At 36.5% G+C, this 19,998-nt stretch overlaps 1 protein-coding gene across 1 annotated transcript in view; it reads left to right on the top strand.

Annotated features, from left to right (window-relative positions):
• LOC141320326 (uncharacterized) overlaps positions 1-19,735 on the top strand; it is a 103,129-nt gene extending 83,394 nt beyond the window's left edge. The window contains exons 4-6 of the mRNA XM_073833300.1: positions 1,176-1,744; positions 19,254-19,311; positions 19,663-19,735. Coding sequence (XP_073689401.1) covers positions 1,176-1,744; positions 19,254-19,311; positions 19,663-19,735 — 700 coding nt within the window. The remainder of the gene's footprint in view (positions 1-1,175; positions 1,745-19,253; positions 19,312-19,662) is intronic.
• The last annotated feature ends 263 nt before the right edge of the window (positions 19,736-19,998 follow it).

Here is a 19,998-nt window from a genome sequence, read left to right as displayed (position 1 = left end):
CAAAACTGACCACAACAAATAGATTTTCCAAAAGGTTTTTTACAGTGTAAAAAACAAACTTTTTTACAGATTTTTTTGTGAAAAAAGTATACACAGTAGAGATCTGAAATTTTGCATATGATCTATTGGGTATATTACCCATCACATGGATTTTTTTCAGACAAATCTGAGGAGGTCAGGTGGGGAACTTTTCCAGAATTTGATGATTCCAGTTGGAATGACCCATTTGAGACACCCTTAATAAGTAAAGGTTTCTCAAATGACATGCAACACCTCTTACAGTTGCTTAATACAGCAGTCCTCGTGCCCCAAGGCTCTGCATATTTTGTGTGTACCTCTTATCACATATTACATTTGTTCCATATGAACGTAAGTGCCCTGCAAAGTGGACTTCATAGGATATTCTGCGATGATTCCAGTTCGAAGCAACCAAATACGTTTCATTTAAAGGTCATTAAAGCGTGCAAGACATAAATTTAAATTGTATTTATTTATACAGGTCCTTTTCCAAAAATTTGGATATTGTGATAAAGTTCATTATTTTCTGTAATGTACTGATAAACATTAGACTTTCATATATTTTAGATTAATTACACACAAGTTAGGAATTTTGGGTTTTCATGAGCTGTATGCCCAAAATCATCAATATTAAAACAATAAAAGGCTTGAACTACTTCAGTTAATGTGTAATGAATCTAAAATATAGGAAAGACTAATGTTTATCAGTACATTATAGAAAATAATGAACTTTATCACAATATGCTAATTTTTGGAAAAGGAGCCGTAGATGTCACACTTCACACTTCTCTACTAAGATTTGTCTGTGTTTGAAGACGCTGGCTTAGTTGATATAGGATGTAGTTGTGTGTTAGTTTTGACACTTTCACATCTTTGAATGTTTTGATGTCTGTTGTTTTGTGTCATTAAACTGGGGTTAACTTTTACTTGTCTTTTTTCATCTTAGATCTGATGGCCCTGAAAGAGGAGAGTGACGTACTGAATGAAATGGAAGAGAAAAATCATGATTTCATAAATGGAGAAAAATCTTTTAGTCGTTCACAGACTGAAACGACTTCCTCAAGAAAAAAGACTAGAAAGACAGGAAGAAGTTATTTCACCTGCCAACAGTGTGGAAAATCTTTCAATCAAAGAGATAGTATTAAAAGACACATGAGAGTTCACACAGGAGAGAAACCTTACACCTGCCAACAGTGTGGAAAGAGTTTCACTCAACCTGGAAACCTTGGAGTCCACATGAGTGTTCACACGGGAGAGAAGCCTTATTTCTGCGAACAGTGTGGAAAGAGTTTTACTCTAAAAGGAAGCCTTACCAGACACATGAAAATTCACAAACAGCCTTATGTGTGTGATCAGTGTGGAAAGAGTTTTGATCAACATGAAAACCTTGAAGTCCATAAGAGAGCTCATAAAGTAAGTCCTTACACATGCTCTGAGTGTGGAAAGAGTTTTAGTCAAAAACGGTGCTTTGAAGACCACATGAGAATTCACTCCGGAGAGCAACCCTACACATGCCCTCACTGCGGAAAGAGGTTTATTTATAAAATAAACCTTCATGACCACATTAGAATTCACACAGGAGAGAAGCCTTTCACCTGCCAGCAATGTGGAAAGAGTTTTACTCAATCTGGAAAGCTTGGAGTACACATGAGAGTTCACACTGGAGAGAAACCTTACACCTGCCAGCAATGTGGAAGAAGTTTCAGCCAAAAAGGAAACCTTAACAGCCACCTGAGAGTTCACTCTGGGGAAAAGTCAGCTACATGTGATCACTCCCTTGCAAAAACTAACAATGTTTTTTTCGTTGTAACCATGGTTTAACTATGGTTTTAGTAATAAAACCATATTAACTACAAAATAAATCATGGTTCTGCCACAGTAACCACAGTAAAACTATAGTTTTGTGGTAAAACCATAGTAACTACAAAAGAAATGAAGCTAGCGCAAGTTCTGCCAGGAAGACTCAATTGTTCGCGTCACTAATTACCTCCTCATCTATCCAATCATATCATTTACTGTAGCTTAAAAAGGGTAGCGCTTACACATGTCTGAGTTCGCAGATGCTGTCGCTCCAGTACCTCCATCCTCCCCGCCTCCACCAAGATGGGATCCTTCCTCCAACGACTCTACTCCACCAAGCTGGGTCCTCCCTCTACCAACCACATCACCATCAGTCAAACTATCCCCTCCATCCCGAAGACTTCAGATCGTTCTTTTCCTCCATTCACCCACCATCACCAGATGGCCCCTTTCCTGACTCCGGGGGGTGAGCGGCGCCCCCGCCTTCGTCTTCAGGCGGGACTCACAGATTCCGTACCCTCTGAATGCAAGTTAAGAACGGGGCCTACGCCAAATAACCTGATTGCTTGCTGAGCTCCTAAATAAATGCTATTGTCACAGTATAAATTCTCCCGAGTCTTTCTGGTTGAACTATGGTTTTACTACAGTATTGACAGTGAAACCATAGCAATGATTGAATGACCCATCTATAGCATAACTTTTAAAATTAAATATTGATGTAATATGTGTGCTTATACTTACCTGGAAGAAACAATTAAGCATGATTTTGTAAACCAAAAATTTAAAAAGAATACATATAAGAATGGCCTTAGCTGCTCTTCCTCTTTCACATCTGAATTGTTTTGCTTCCTGGGGATTGAGTTGGTCTGGCAGGCCCATATCCTAACATACATACATAAACAGTGTTCAATACATTACGATACCAAAAGCACATAACACACTCAACACTTCTTGAAACATTTTCTAGTGAAGACCTTATTCCTCTTCATATGGAGCCAAATAAACCGAAATGTCATGTCATCTGTCCATTGAATAATAATAATAATAATAATAAAAAACCCATCATGCTATATTTATCATAAAGAACAGGCTTTTTTTTAACCACTATGCTTTTTTTTAGTTCTGTATTTTTATGATGTTTTTGCAACCTGGTCATTTGGCAATACATATTCATAATTTACCTAAGCAATAACAATATGTATACAGTTGTAAGTTCACATGAAGTACTATTTGGGACAGGACCCACGTCTCCTATAGATCACAGCATCTCCCAGAACCTCAGCAGACAACATCAAAGCAACAATGCACATTTACCACATCTGCCTACGACAGCACAAATTACCCAATGCCGCTGTGTGCTTTCCAAGTACACTGTCACATGCAACACCTACAACAAATCCTCCTGAATCACCATGTACAACTATGGCAATATTACTGTTAAAAACAAAAATGACTTCAATATGTATTAGACACTCTATATACTCCATCAATGTATTGGTTTTAGCACTACTACCTGTCAACATCACTATTCACAATAGCAATGTAACACTCATCAACTCATGTTCAAACTCAGTCCCTTTCAAGTGGGTCCCCAGGAGCAGGGTTGAAGATCTCTGTGCTAGATTTTTTTTTGCCAACTACACAATCTACGTCCATCACTTCATCCACATCAGCCCCTCAAACATCTACACTAGCGCTCACTGAATCTCAAACATCAAGCTCAATCATATCACCAACTAAATCCCAACCATCAACACAAACACGCACCCCACCTAGACAATAAAATATATTCACAGATGTCTTCAGGGAGGTGATGACTACCCCTTCACATTGTTGAGCATTTATGTCTGATTTTATTTGGCAAAATCAAAAAAAATAAAAATGCACCTGTGTGTGTGTGTACCTGGTATTCATCACGTTATGCGGACCAAATGTCCCCACGAGGATAGTAATACCAGTAGATTTCAGGACATTTCTCAGGTCCCCATGAGGAAACAGGCTTATAAATCATGCACGATGAGTTATTTGAGGAAGTAAAAGTGTGTACAATCTCCTGTGAGGGCTAGGTTTAGGTGTAGGGTAGGTGTAGAGCCATAGAAAGTACGGTTTGTACAGTATACAAACCATTACGCCTATGTAACATGTAAACCCAACGTGTGTGTGTGTGTGTGTGTGTAGTCACTGACCTAGAACATGCATCGGATGGTAAATATCATACAAAGAAACACACATACACATGCATAAACACAGGTTCTACAGATTATTTTTGTCTCTCACAAAAGTCAATAAGCATGCCAGCTTTCTTTTTTTCTTCAATGGTGCTTTGCAGTGGATCCTGTCTGCATAATTCTCTTCACCGCTCTGTAAAATCAGACAGTCTCTGTCCTCTTTGGAAGGTGGCACGCAAATTTTTGTTGGCCTCGCTGTCACATGCTTCGAGCTCTGCAATTGCAGCAGTATCCACAACTGTCTTCCTATCCACGCCACATTTGAAGTACGCCTGTGTTTTTGTTGCTCCACCTTTCAAACAGCCCAAGACCTTCTTGTATCTCTTAATGGCTTGCTCTGGAAGAAAGACTGACAAAGAACAGAGAATAAACCATAAGTGTGTTATGCTAATGGGATGCCTGTTTATAAATGAACGTAAGTCGAAAATCTGCTACAAGGAATTACAGCCAATAGGTCTTTGCCGAATTTGGTGGTTTAACTAGGAGGAGTTTATCTTAGAAAATGAGTATGCAAATTCCTTGAATTGTCACGTAAACAAGCAATTCACAAAGAATGAATAATGAAATCATATGAAACTACAATATAGGCCTATGCTTAATAGCTTAAGCTTTGTCACAGATCAAGCATATTTCAATTTGTCCTTGTTCATTTCGTTCATTAGAGTAAGCGACCCAAGCTCACCGAATAACTACAGAGGAACAAATGAGTGACGCAATATGAATATTCTAGTATTACTGTTAACTAACAATAAACTTTGATTAATGAATTAGGAAGTAATAACAGCACACAGTTGAAAGTGGTAGTTCACTATTAGCTAATCATTAGCTTGTCAAAAGTTGTAAAGTATTATTATTATTTATTTGTTTTTTTAGGGACATTTGGTCCTCACTATGTAGGTTAAAGCACGCGCACACAAACACACAAATAAAATAAATAAAAAGTTCATCATGCTTCATGCTCCAAAGGCCAGATTTAACAATTATATGTATTTACTATACTATAGTATTTGCAGAATTTTCAAGTTTACAGAAAATTTTTGCACCCTACATATTTCTGACCCATCGCTGTTTGGCAACTTTTACAGCTTTTTTAATTTAATGCTTTTGTCCACACTGTTTACAAGTTTTCAAGCCACAGAAATGTGAACATTGCATTTTGAACTGCATTTTTTGAATGTGGACCCAGGCAACCTGTGATAAACAAAAAAACTTATTTTTACATGAGCATACATGTAGCAAGTCATTCACTGCATTGTTATATTGTTACAAGCTACAGTCAAATGTTTTTGCACACACTCTGTAGAGCAAGATGTGACATCAGCATAAATTTGGTTCCCTTTCAGTCTGTCTCTCTGAGTCACATCAGAGACCGATGAATTGTGATCTCGCCAGCCAGGGTTTGGTGCCTTGCACAAGGGTCTCCCCTCAGTTGTGGTATTGAGGGTGGAGAGACTGCTGGTTATTCACTCCTCCCACCTACAATCCCTGTTGGATCTGAGACACGAACCCGCAACCTTCGGGTTACAAGTCCGACTGTCTAACAATTAGGCCACGGCTCCCCCAGACCAACATACTTCGAGTGTAAACTAAACGAGCCAATGCACATTGGCATGCGATAATTGCATCCAGCTGCCCCTGATCACAGCATCAGTATAAATAGGCAGCAGGTGCAGCGCTTAGTTAGCTTTTTGATAAGCAGATCGTTTATCTTCAAGCAAAATACTGAATGTTTCCCTGATGTTTCCCTGTCGAGTGGGAGAGCACACATTAGGCTACACTACCCTCCTTTTGTGTTGCTGCGGCCATCTCTATCTAAAAGGGTTTCACAAGTGGATGTCTTTTTAAAGAAGCAGCATTCAAACATTCATTTTCACCTGTGCGTTTCTGGATGCAGTCGTTACCTGGCGCCGGGTGATGGTCACAATTTCTGCCTCACATGTCTGGGCACTAAGCACGCTGAGACGGCCTTCATGGACGAGTCATGTTCTCATTGAGGGAGGATGACCGTCTCAGAGTTGCGGACCAGACTCCGTTTCCTGCAAAGGGGCAGGTTGCCAGTTCCCCTGCCCAGATCTACCGGCTGACTGGTCTCATGGTGATGTTGAGGAGTTCCCTGGGGGGCAAACCCTTGGGGATTCCTCCTTCCACTAACAGTTTGCAGCCAGCGGAGCTGCCAGATGAATGGGTTGGACCTAACTCTTGGCCAGGTTGAGGATGAATAATCCTCTCAGCATCAAGCCTAGAAAGAAAGGGTCTGATGTGAGCAATGTTACGAAGATGGGAAAAAGCAATTTTAGTTATGCTTTTATAATGAGAATTAAAAGTCAGCCGAGCATTAAAAATCATGCCTAAATTATGCACCTGGACAGAAGGGGATGTTTGGTTGATTTATCAGGAAACAGGCGGAGTCAAGAAGAAATCATATTTTCTCATGACATGAGATCTGCAGTTTAGTTTAAATATAAATTATTGTGCACACATAGCACTCCCAGCTGTCATTAAAACATAGCATGCCACAGGAAAAGTCTAAATTCATATCATTTGTGTTCAACTTGTACGTAATGACTATATGTAATTTCAGTGCTTACCTCCATTAATGAGATTTTAGTATTTATTGTAAATGTGTATATTGAAATGAAAACAAAACGAGTTTACTTTCTACTTTTCACTCCAGGAAAAATAGTTAATACGCATGGTCTAGAATTGTCTGAACGGTGTGCACATATTTACGGCAAGACTATTTTTTATAAATCCTGATATGTGCATCGAAAATTTTGTGCGTCATTTCTATACCCATTTTGTGTTATCTATCCATCAGCATGTCACTGAAGTTGTTACAGCAACAAATGTTTTTATTTTAATAATTAACTTTCTTATTGAAGTTATCATTTACTGATTAAAAGCTACAGGTGATAGTGTTTTTTCACTGACAGATGTGCTAACATAAACATGCATGTTTGTTAAGAAACTTTTCTTAACAAACATGCATCTTAACAAACATTTGAGTCTAATTTGTGTTTTGAACTTAAGTATATTTAACATAAAAAATACACATAGCAGTGTCACATTAATTCATTAATTTCCCTATAGAACTCTACTTTTGTCAATTACTTTATTATTATGGAAATTATTAATTTAGTATATTCATTTCATTTTGTTGTATTTTTAAATCTTATATTCTTGTAGTATGCGTTCATTTAGCGTTGGTTTGGGTATGTTATCATGTCTGGGTGCGGCCCCTTTAAGAGAGCGTCATTTTCGGGTTTGTCTCGTCTCTCCTTCAGTTCGTGTGAAGCACGGTTGAGGAAAGACGAGCTGTGCGAATGCTCCGGTTAAAACATCTGTTCTGCTTCAAATAACATGTAGTTTGTGCAGAAAATGATATTTAAGTTTGAGCTGAACATGAGCGGAGGTAGTGTGTGTGTATGTTTATTATTATTATATTAGGTGTGTATGTTTTCATCGAGTGTGTACAAGCTTTTGTGGCTAATACAATTCGTTTGATTGTATTTTATTTATTTTTTGAGGGGGAAGGCCCTTCTCTGATGCATTTATTTTTTATTTATGCTCGTAGGTTCTTTTATTCACGTTTTTGTTAATGTTTTGAACCTATTAAAAATGTTTTATTTCGGAGGAATACGTCATTATTTGATTGTAAAAGAAATATGAAATTTGTGAGGTGTTTAAGTTCGTGGGAAGCGGGTCTGTGCTATCACTGATTGAAACTTTTGTTCATTGTAAGAAAACATTTATTTTGTGTTAAACACAGTCAAATATTAATGGAGATCCTATGAGTGTGTATATTTTAAGTATGTGTGTGTGCAAATTTTTGGCTAAAAGAATCTCTTTCACAGTTTTGTTTTTTAATTTCGAGAAACAAGGGAACATTTTTATTTTCTTTATGTATTTTTTTATGCTTCACGTTTTTGTTAATATTGTTTTGAATTTATGACAAATGTTTTATTTGGGGAAAAAAGTTAATGATTTGTTGATCATGTGAATATGAAAATGTTTTTGAGTTAAAGTTTTTAATTGTCACACAACACAGAGCAGAAGGCTCTAAATTTTGTCAATATTAAAGTGAATGAAATTTTCTGTGGGCAGTATTTAACCTAATGAAAAATGTTGGATTATGCAACAGACATTACTTAATTTTGTGTATTTATGCAGTTAATAAACTAAACCGCCCTGGGCAATGAATAAAAACAAAAACAAAGATAAAGACAAGGCCTATATGTATTTAAAGCCTTAACCTGTAAGACCTTTGTTTCAGTTTGGAACACAAATTAAGATATTGTTGATGATTTCTGAGCCTTCACAGATCGCAAGGTTTCACCACATTCAAGGTCCGAAAAGGTATCAAGAAAATGGACAAAATAGTTCACATGATATCAGTGGTTCAAATGAAGTTTATCATGAATTAATATTTTATAAAGTAGGCCACATCAAATAAAATAGGCCTACAAGAAACATTTTTATGAGGGATATGCGATAGGAGCTCGCTCAAGTACTAAGGAGCTAAACCATTGAGGGCTTCATAAGTAATTAGTAAGATTTTAAAATCTATATGATGCTTTATAGGGAGCCAATGCAGTGCTGACAGAACTGGGCTAATATGGTCATACTTTCTGGTTCTAGTATGAACTCTAGCTACTGCATTTTGGACCAGCTGGAGTTTGTTTACTAAGTGTGCAGAACAACCACCCAATAATCTATCCTAAAATCCTAAAAAAATCCTAAAAAGTCTAGTGTGCAGCCAGTTTATGCAGACCCTCCAGGAGCTGAGTTTGACATCCCTTCTTCACAGAATCCCTTGGTGTCCTGTGCACTGTGGAACAGAGAAATGCATTGTTTTGTTTAGGAACTGATACTGTAATAAATTGATCCTCTCTACATTTGTGATAGACAGAAATACTTACTACTTTTGGCTGCATTTTTGTGTGATGGACATCATGGTACAAGCAGGTCAGAAGACATCTGTATGAAACATGAAAAGATACATTTAAAAAATTTTGACCACAATTCCTACAAAATCGATGTTGATGCTATGATTTATGTTTTTTGTGTTTGTGTTCCTAATTCGTGACAACTGAGCTGCTGTCTGTGGCCAGTTGTCACACCGGCCACCATCCTAGGGGTCCTCGCAAGGTGGAAAACCAATTCATGTTAATGCTATGATTTCTGTTTATGCTGTTACAATGTCAGTTATATATGCATTTAATTAATCATTTTATAAATCTTAAACTCAAACGTATTTTATATTAAAACTGTACAGTGTAACCTAATTTTTTAAAACCTTTTCTTGTCTTCATTAGCTGGTCAGTTTACTGTATCAAACTGTGTTGTTAAAAACAGCATTTTATCATTTAAACTTAAAGGTTGTATCAGCGATTCTAGCCTGAAACATAAAGTGTCACTTTCAGCTGACCTTTCTTCACGATCCGCTGGCTGCCTGCCTGCCCCATAAATTGTCTGTGAAAAAAACGCGTCTCTTTGGTCACAGTACTTGACTCAGATATGAGTCAAGTACACAGCTCTTGCCTGTGTACTTTTTAGAAAGCAAAGTCAAGTATGCATTGATAATCTAAAACAAAACACATTGATTTACTGTAAAAACAGTTGTGTACATTTATTTATGCCTAGAAAACAAATGATTAAACCATAATATTTTAGAAGAGCAATTACACACAATATTTGCAGATTTATTGATGGTTACATCGTCTACCTGACTTTCAAGCATTTCACCAGGTCTGATGCGTTCAACATCCCATGTAAAGACTTTATATGGGCCAATTTTATTGCATAATATGCCGCCTTTTTTCTTGGCCCATATTTCTTCTAGCACTGTATGTGAGTAAGAGAGAGATGCTCAGTTGCATTTCCTTTGCATTTATATAAAGATGTACATGTATGTCGACAGAAGCATACATACAGAGTGAATAGTTTGTCTGGGGCTGGGTGGTAGCAGGTATTTGGGGATTTTCAGGGAAGTGGACTAAATGGTCTTTGTTAATTTTGGGGAAATTATGTCCTTTAAGTCAACTGATGTACCCTCCACATTTATCACAGTGTATGGGCCAATGTAGTCTGGGTCCAGTTTGCCTCCCTTTCTCTGCCTGCTTCATATATTCTGCCGCAGTACCCTGTCTCCAACTTGGATGTCAACAGACAATCCCTCTTCCAATTTTCTCTTCTTTGTTTTGTTCTGGACATTACTAATATTGTCTTGTAAGTTTGGTAAATCCGGTCTCGCCTTTTAACGCAGTCTGCAATAAACTCCTCTGCTATGTTATCCTCGATTGTCTCATTGATCTGTGCAAGAAAATTGTTTTTATTTGGATTACAGAAGAAAATGGAATATTTTAATATATATATATATATATATATATATACTAACCTCATATTTCTTAGGTACTTCACATGGATACCTTGCTTTGCGACTAAACATTAAAAAGTATAGCGAGTACTGTCTTTTTTGTACGGAGGCCAAACATTGTGGCCTCCAAGTAATCTGCACATTTGTGTGGCTCCTTTCCTTTCCTGCCAGCTTGCTCAGTGACCTTTGAATAAGAGAAGAGTCAGTAATAGCAAAACAATATATATATATATATATATATATATATATATATATATATATATATATATATATATGCAATAGCCGATATTTTTATTGTTCTTTAATTAGAATTTGTCAGTGTCATACCTCTGAATTGTCCCATTAAGTCGTTCAACCAACCCATTGGTCTGTGGATGGTAGGGAGCACATAAACTTCTTTTCATGCCAGGTACTTCACAGACACCCATATTGATCTGTTTAGATGTATCTTTTTTCAATTCCTAAAAATAATACGAGCAAGCAAATCAGGTTTAACCATTACCTTGTTCACAAATTCTTTGCCTTGGTCTGTTAATATGCTTTTGGGGGCACCAAATTTGTAGAACAGATTAATAATACAGCCTGTGACCTCCTCTGCGCTTTTAGTTTTAAGTGGGAAAGCCACACAACCCCTTTGTGAAGTAATCAACAACTACACAGATGTACTGGTAACCATCCTTGGTTTGTGTGAGCTTTCCCACTAAATCTATTCCAACAATTTCCCACTGCTCAACAACCTGAGGAAAAAAAAAATACATATTTAATGTAGTTGCTATTATAAGCACAAAATAATTAATCTCATTTACAGAAACTTACTTCAATAGGTATATAATCAGCCTCTTTCTTAATTTGAGCTTTCTTTGACTGGCAGGCAGCACAGTGCTTGACCTAAACAGAGTCATTTACTATTGTATACTGTATGTACATGAAAAAGTTAATTTCTACTTACCCAATTTCTAATATCCACAGATATGGAAGGGCAGTAAATCGATTACTAATGGCATCCTTTGTTTTGACAATACCACATGGGCACCAATTGGACTGGTGTGGAATTCTCTGAAAACCTGTTTGGCCTCCTTTCTGTAGCACACCACCTTGGCTAACCCACCCTCTCCCAGTCTTCTTATATAATACAAAACGTCTCTAGGTCACGTATGTAACCTTGGTTCCCTGAGAATAGGGAACGAGACACTGCGTCCTCTTAGAGGTTCGCTATGGGGGAATGCCGCAGCGTGACTCGTGTCTGAAGAATACATAGAAAAACTACATGAAATGGCCGGCGACAGCGTCCGCAGCGCGACCGTCGCTGCCGCTGCGTCACTACCGGGCGACCATCACATAAAAGGGGCGCCATTGCAACACACCACATCTTCAATGTCTGAAGCTATTTTTGTCCGAAGCATGGCGAAGAAGTCGAGAGGACGCAGTGTCTCGTTCCCTATTCTCAGGGCACCAAGGTTACATACGTAACCTAGAGACGTTCCCTTTTCGAAGGGAACTCTCACTGCGTCCTCTTAGAGGTTCACTATGGGGAACAATATACCCACGCTGCCATGCTGAGGGGAGTGCATGCTATGACCGCGAGCACTAAGCAACAATTCTTGAGAATTGACCCTACTAGGACGTGGTGACGGCTGTCAAAACGTTGTCCCCCACGGCCAGAGGCCTGAACTGTTACCCACTTAACTGGACTGGGTTAGAACCCAGGGCACAGCTCTAAGGCTTGGAATTAGAGTGAATATGCATAACGACGTATTTTTACAGCATTGTTTTTTATTTTATACTTTTTGCCCTATGTGAGGTCTTTTTTGTACTGTAAATTGTTTGAAGATACATTTTTTTTCTCATTTTTAAATATCATGTTATTTTTTCCACTTGTTTGCACACATTAAATACTCACCTAAATTGATATTTTAATATATTTAATGTTTTGATGATTTTGTAATGACAAACCCAACTCCCCCAGGCATTTTAAGCGTAAGGATTAAATAAAATATATAATATAAAATTACTGAACATGAAAATAAATAAATAAAAATTACAAAATAAACATTTTATTAATAAGTACGTTTTACTTCAGTTTCATTTTTTATTATACTGAAGTATTTAGAGTAATTACTGAAGCAATATTTTAATTAGGATAATATTTTACTGACTTTTACTCAAGTAGTTAATTTGTGTATTTCGTCCACCACTGCTGCACTTACAAACACTACTTTATTAGGCTTTACATGGAGGGAAAACAAAAGCAAATGCCATTGAACAATTTCTGTCTGTTCCCCCTTATGCATTCAGAGAATTTATTCATTTATAGATTCTTTCATATAATTTCTCTCTGTGTTCTGCCTTCCCTCATGTTTTTGCACAAAAACAAAACCTACGCCTGTGTTAAAGTTACTTGCTTAATGGGGGTATTTGTCTTCATGAGCTGGAGATACGACAATGTTTCCATGTTGTGAAGCAGTTATTTTCCATTAGGGTCAATATTGTACATTAATTAGGTAAAAGAGAATTAAATAAAATTAATGACTATATTGAATGAAAAATATATATTCATGTTGACTACTGTAAAGCTACATTAATTTATTATGGGGTCTCCTGTAAATCAGAATCTTTTCTTTAGTGATGTTTAACTGAGGAGCCCTGTTCATGTACATATATTACTAGAGCTATTCTGACATACAAAGGCAAAATAATGTAACTTTTGAAAATTTGTTATTAGGACCTGGATAAGTATCTCAAGTCAGTTTTGTTGTTGTTTTTTTGAGAAAATAATGGGTTGCCTTGACAGTAACCTTAAAAAGCCCAAGAGAAACAATGGCAGAACACCATATAACACACCGCTATTTGACTTTGTTTTAAAAGCTCAAACTGAGTTACGGTATTCTGCCTTTGTTTAGCCGTGTGTCAATATGAAGTTATTGTGCCGGGCTGGGATTATCCGGTATTCTGTAGTAAACCGTATACAGTCCAGTTCTTGCTTGTAACAAACCATTAACCATGACTTTTTCCACAATAAACTCCTAATGTGCTGCTTGTTAATAGTAAGGTAGTTGTTATGTAGGTATTTGGTAGGATTATGGGTGTAGAATATGGTCATACAGAATAAATGCTTACAAAGAAACAGCCAATATGTTAATAATAGGCCTAATGATAAGCAACTAGTTAATAATTAGAATTGGTCCCTATACTAAATTGTTACCTCTTTGTTTTGTTGTCCATTAAATTTTGCTGTATTTGAACTATGGTGTAACCTGTGCACTTAGACAAACTGATTTGACCCCAATCTACCAAACTGCTCCATATAACAAAGCACTGGGGGATTACCTTCATCTCATAGCCAATCAAATTAGGTTTTCAGACTGTCTATGTACCCTTATCTGATTGGTTAATTTAACACGCTGCGCGCCAGAAGACATCTTTATCTTTATTTGGCTCAGCATCGTCCTCACCGCTGCAATGGTACTCTTAATTCACACATACACATATATAATTATATACATTTATAAGTGGACTGCCATCTGCGCATACAGAATTTCAAGTTAGTGTTAAAAAAGAAAAAATTTAATACATTGATTGGTTTGCAGTTTTCATTTCAATACTAAATATATCATAAAACCTGCTTAAACCATTGAGCTAATGCTAAACTAAATACTTAAAACATTTTATACACAATCTTTAAGAATAAAAAACTCAGTGTGTATTCATTTTCAGCCCCATTTCTGATATTCTCTGGCGTATGGTCCTTGTGTTCACTCCCAGCAATTTTGCAACAAAGGGTACTAGAGACATGTATCAGTTCCTCAATACGAACCTCTGATATTACAATTCTGGGCCACTCAAGGTTGCCAGATTCAAAGTCCAGAGTGTCGTGTGAACACTGCTGATTTTGGTTGCTCTCACCAATCACTTGTCAATCTCTTAGAGTCCATCCAAAGCAGCACGTGGAAAAAAAATCCTCCTGGCTTGAGAGTGCACTTAAAAAAATCTCCTAGGATGGGGCAAACTCCAAAAAAATCTAAATCAACTGGTGGTTGATTAAGCAAATGAGGCAGCCGTGCATGAAGCTGACCCAATATACACAACACAAGATGATGAAAGAGAACTTTGAGTTATGAAATTAGTCAAATAAATGAATAAATGAAATATTGCATTCAAAAACAAGTGCCATGTGAGGACAAAAAGGACTTGTTTGAAAAGAGGTTTTCTACTCTCTTGAGTTCCTCCAATATAACCATGTTTGAGGACTTAGAGAGTGGGGTTGATCTGGAAGTAGTAAACAATCTATGCTCAAATCCTTTTCAGAAGTGAGTTTATCATAATCATTCACATGCTTTACACTTTCAGTCAATCCTTCAATTTGTCTCACATGTGAGGACTAGTTTTCAGTCAACACACTTAGCTGACATTTAGTTCTAACAAGCTAAAACAGTGTAATTATTCTCAACTCAAACTTAAAATCATTACATAATCATTCATGTATATTTGTATCAGTAATGCATAAAAGTAAGTAGGGTTTTGAAATAAAGTTTGTGAGAGACAGAAAAGTTGCAACTACCTATCGACCATTTTGGTGATTTTGATAGAAAAAAGCTATTGTTTTTTTGGTTGGTCAGACCACAAGGTGGTACTGTAGCCTTTGCTAACAAAGAAAGGTCTAATAAATAAATGTCAACATAATGCATAAACAAATACAAAGTTGTAAATGTTAAATAAACTTGGAAAGAAACACTTGTGGACAAAGATGTAGTCATAAATACATGAATGAATAAATGAAAGAATGAATTAATACATAAGTAAATAAAACTATAAATATTACAATTTGTAAATATTTGTAAAGTTTCTTTATATACATTTCAATATGTATTTCACCAAAAATAAAACTCTGAATACTACTGTCATGATTTATTATTCGCATGTGTTTCCTTTTGTAAATACCTATGCACTTTTTGGATTGTAGAAACAGAAGCGCGTCAACGAGACTTTTATTTTGATCTGGTGTATGACGCCATAAGGCTGAGCCGTGCTCCTGCATCAGTAGGCTCGTTTGAGATGCGCCTAGCCTCGCCTGAAATGTAGGCGAGAGTAGGCGGCTGCAGTGAGGGGAGGAGTGAAATAAGCTCAGTCAAGATGGACAGTTCTGAGCTTTGGAAGCGGAACAGATACCTACGAGATCAAAGGCGGATATCGCGTTATTCACACTCACCTGCTGTGTTGCTGACAAACATGATATAATTTAAGTTCTATTGCTTTTATATGGAAATAAATACGATGAACAAAACACTCAAAGTGCCTGCTTTTTAATTCAATACGAAAGGCGTATTTATCATCCGTTTTTACTTTAGTACAAACGTGTATTTTATATTTTTATAGTAATATGACAACAATCACAAATCACACACAGTGATCGCACTGTCGTAGTGTTTGGGAATATTTTCATGCAGAATTTAAACACATAACCAAATGATATTAGATTAAAAAATAAAACATTTTAGAAAAGAACGCAACATCACAGTTGTTTAAACCAATGAGCATTAAGATGTGTCCTCAGCCAGTCGTTTCCCATCGTGCTTTTGGTCAGCGCAGTCGGAGAAAAGCTACTGCGCCCGACTGCTCAATCCGACACAGCCGCCTCGCCATCGCGAGAGTTTTTTGGCACACGTCAGCACGATGTCAGAGCAAGTCGGACGTAACTCGGACACTTTTCTAACCGGCATGCATCTTGCGTTGATCACCGGTGATCGATTCTGAGCAGATTTTGCTCATCTCAAACGAGCCTAGTGTTTCAGCTGAAGAAAGGTTTGTTGTCTTTACCGTTTAAACTTTAAAGTGTTTAAATTCATACCGAGCGTTCAGTCTATTTTATATGGCTTACAAGTGATGTAAATGTAATAATTATTAAATGCAACATGGTAATAGTTTATCTAATGATGAACGTTATTTTGAGTGAGTAAAGCACTTCCACACAGCGTCTGATTTCTCTCTGTTAGTGATTCAGATCAGAAACATGAATTACAAACTCTGAGTCAATTGAGTCAGTTGATTCACAAAATGATTCACTGTTTCGAATCTCCGCTCGCTGAGAGACCTGCTGCTCAAAACAGTGTCAATACGAGAACCAACTCAAATATGAGTAATGACAACTTTTACAAACAACTGCAAATGTTTTGTTGTTTTTGTAATGACAACCTTAAAATACAACAGCATTTTGAACGATTAACGTAATATACTATAATAATTAATGTAATATACTAAATGTAATATACCAATCATTAAATACCTGACTGAATAGTAAGTTAAAGTTTTGGGTGTTTGTTTAATCAGATCATTTAGGTCCATTAACTATTACTCTGACTCCCTTACCAGCAGTACCGCCGCTCCCTATACGCAGAGTACGCAGTCTGCGTAGGGCACCAAGTCCCAGGGGGGCACCATCCCAGCTGCTCAAAAAAATTGTTTTTATATATTATAATAATAAATTAATATTAATAATATACATATACAAATAAACAAAAATATAAACGTATATATTGCATTTGAGTAGGCTAGTAAGCACACGTGATGACGCGCAGCATTTGCGCCGCGAGGCGCCCTCACCTCTGTTTACGGCTGTCTATTTGGCCAAGATGATGATAATAATTGATGAACAATATGCCTGGTCCTGGAAAGAGACATCAACAGTCCGGCGCCGAGAAACGAAAAAAAAAAAAAGCCGTGCATCACTTTCAGGTACGTTCATAATCCTGTGAAACTTTATTTTATTCTGTCGACGTTAATGTGTTTTAATGTCGGTAATAATTTCACGACTAACGTGTCTTTCGTAATATGAATGCAAGCAGATCTAAGTAAACAAAATTACTTAATGCATTATATTAAAACACAGAGGCAATTATGATTATTGATTAATAATGACCATATGGTGTCATTAAATAACAGTGTTAAAATACATAATCTAATACAATATTAACAGTTTACATTACAATTTTAATAGAAATGCCTGAAAAGGACACAAGGCCTGGTAAATGCAGTTGTTACACTTACATGATGATCGAATTCCTTGTTTAATATTGACCAAACATTTAATTAAAATATCCATAATCTTTCCTATCATTTCCTCAACAAAAACATGTGGACATCATAACCCTTGTTTGCTTTATTGTCAAAACTGCCACATGTACAGTGCATACAAGAGTTTTGAAGTTTCATTTCTCTCACACCCTTGGTGCAAACAGGTAAAAAACACAGAATAAAAATATATTTAAAAAAATACAGACAAATACAAATTATATATTCTATAAAACACCATTTACAAGCATGGATATGATAGAAAGATAGATAAAAAGGCAGATAACCATGTATAATCATAGTAAAACTACTTAATTTCCTTTTGTATGATTCTGAGACTATTAAATCAATCAGACAACTGTATTAATAAAATCATAACTATTGGAGGTAACTCTTTGTTGTTGGTATTCTATTTTGGCCCCTATAGTAGGTTTTTTTTTTTATTACTTTATTTTTACTTTCGTAATATTTGGGGGAGGGGGCACAAAAGTAAACTTATGCTTAGGGCACCCATTTGGCCAGCAGCGGCCCTGCTTACCAGTGCACTGACTACTGAACTAGAGCTGATTGAGATTTTTTTTTCTTCTGATAATTATTGTCATCTTAAACAGGAAAAAGTTTCCAAACACAGAAAAAAACTCCTGCTGAATCAACAGATATCCATGTGACACACTATTATAAAGATGGTGTTTATTAAAGAGGAGAGTGAAGACATGAAGATTGAATTAACATACAAAGTCAAACATGAAGATACTGAGGAACAAACAGGTTGGTTTTCATTCTCAAAGATGAACTATCCTATGAACTGTCCTCTACATCTTCTCAATTCATTTGCCTTTAGCAGGTGTTTTTCATTTTTTTAATTCTCTAAAAGGCTATTTTTTACTATCATAGTGCTTTGATTTAAAAACAGAATTTAAAGAACTGTGTCTTATTTAACATGAATGTTAATGTTCACTGCTAGGATTGAGTAACATTTTTCGTATGAAATACAGTCAGGGGTTAAATTGGGATTTGTTATGTGTGGGGGCTCTATGGTGGCAGGCTATATATATATATATATATATATATATATATATATATATATATATATATATAAAATATGATTTATTCTGAAGCAATATTTCATAAGCTGTGACATAAATCTGCATATTTTTTATGTTTAATTCAATTTGTTTTACATTTATATTTCCCCCTAACTTCATTAATACTTCAAATGTAAGAATTTTAAATGAAACATGATCTATAAATTCTATTACATAATATGAAACTTGACCTGACACTAAAAGTGGAGAGTGAAGTACTGAATGAAATGGAGTATGAATATTACGATTTCATAAATGTAGAAAAATCTTTTAGTTGTTCACAGATTAAAAAGACTTCCTCAATAAAAAGCACTTAAAAGACAGGAGAAAAGCCATACACATGCCAACAGTGTGGAAAGAGTTTCACTCAACCTGGACACCTTGGAGCCCACATGAGAGTTCACACTGGAGAGAAACCTTATGCCTGCCAACAGTGTGGAAATAGTTTCAACCGGAAAGGAAGCCTTAATTTCCACATGACAATTCACACTAGAAAGAGCCTTTTCACCTGCCAACAGACACATGAGAATTCACAATGGAGATCAGTCTTACCAAGTGATTAGTGTGGAAAGAGTTTTGATCAACATGAAAACCTTGAAGTCCATATGAGAGCTCATACAGAGAAACCCTATACATGCTCTGAGTGTGGAAAGAGTTTCTGTCAAAAACAACACTTTGAAGGCCACATGAAAATACACTCTGGAGAGCAGCCCTACACATGCCCTCAGTGCGGAAAGAGGTTTAATTATAAACAACACTTTGACGAACACATAAGAATTCACACAGGAGAGAAGCCTTTCACCTGCCAGCAATGTGGAAGAAGTTTCAACCGAAAAAGAAACCTTAACCGCCACACGAGAGTTCACTCTGGAGAGAAGTCTTTTGTATGTGGTCACTGTGGAAAAAGTTGCACTTCAATACAACATGAGGTTTCACACATGAGAGAACTGTATTTTTAAGTTATCAGTGTACTATCAGTACTTACACATGACTTGAGAGTGTTTTGTTTTCTCACCTGAGCTCTTTCTTCCTGTCAGTTTGTCTGTCATGTTTGTTTTAAGCCCAAGCCATGTCATCTCTGTTGCTGTAGGTACACTTGTTTTCATAATGGAATCCTCAATGGAAAGCAACATGAGTCATTTTTCATCAGTAAAGTTCTATAAAGTACCACCAACACCAGATCAACTCATTCTCGGTGTAGGGAGCATTGTGATGCTGCACCAGAGCTATATGACAGAAGGACTGAATTACCTCTGCTCTTCAATTTATATCAGAACTGAAGCTGGTAAAGCGGTTTTTGAATTAGTTTATTCATTATCTGCTGACATCTTGATAGATTTAATAGTCTTTTATTTGTAGTCTATTTCAGTGTTAGTCAACATTAAGTAGGGCAGCTTAGATAAAATGTTCACTTTATCAAGCTATT

This window comes from Garra rufa, chromosome 1, assembly GCF_049309525.1.
Source record: "Garra rufa chromosome 1, GarRuf1.0, whole genome shotgun sequence".
Classification (NCBI taxonomy): domain Eukaryota; kingdom Metazoa; phylum Chordata; class Actinopteri; order Cypriniformes; family Cyprinidae; genus Garra; species Garra rufa.
The sequence above is the reverse complement of the archived record's forward strand: the minus strand, read 5'-3'. Positions and strand labels throughout refer to the sequence as shown.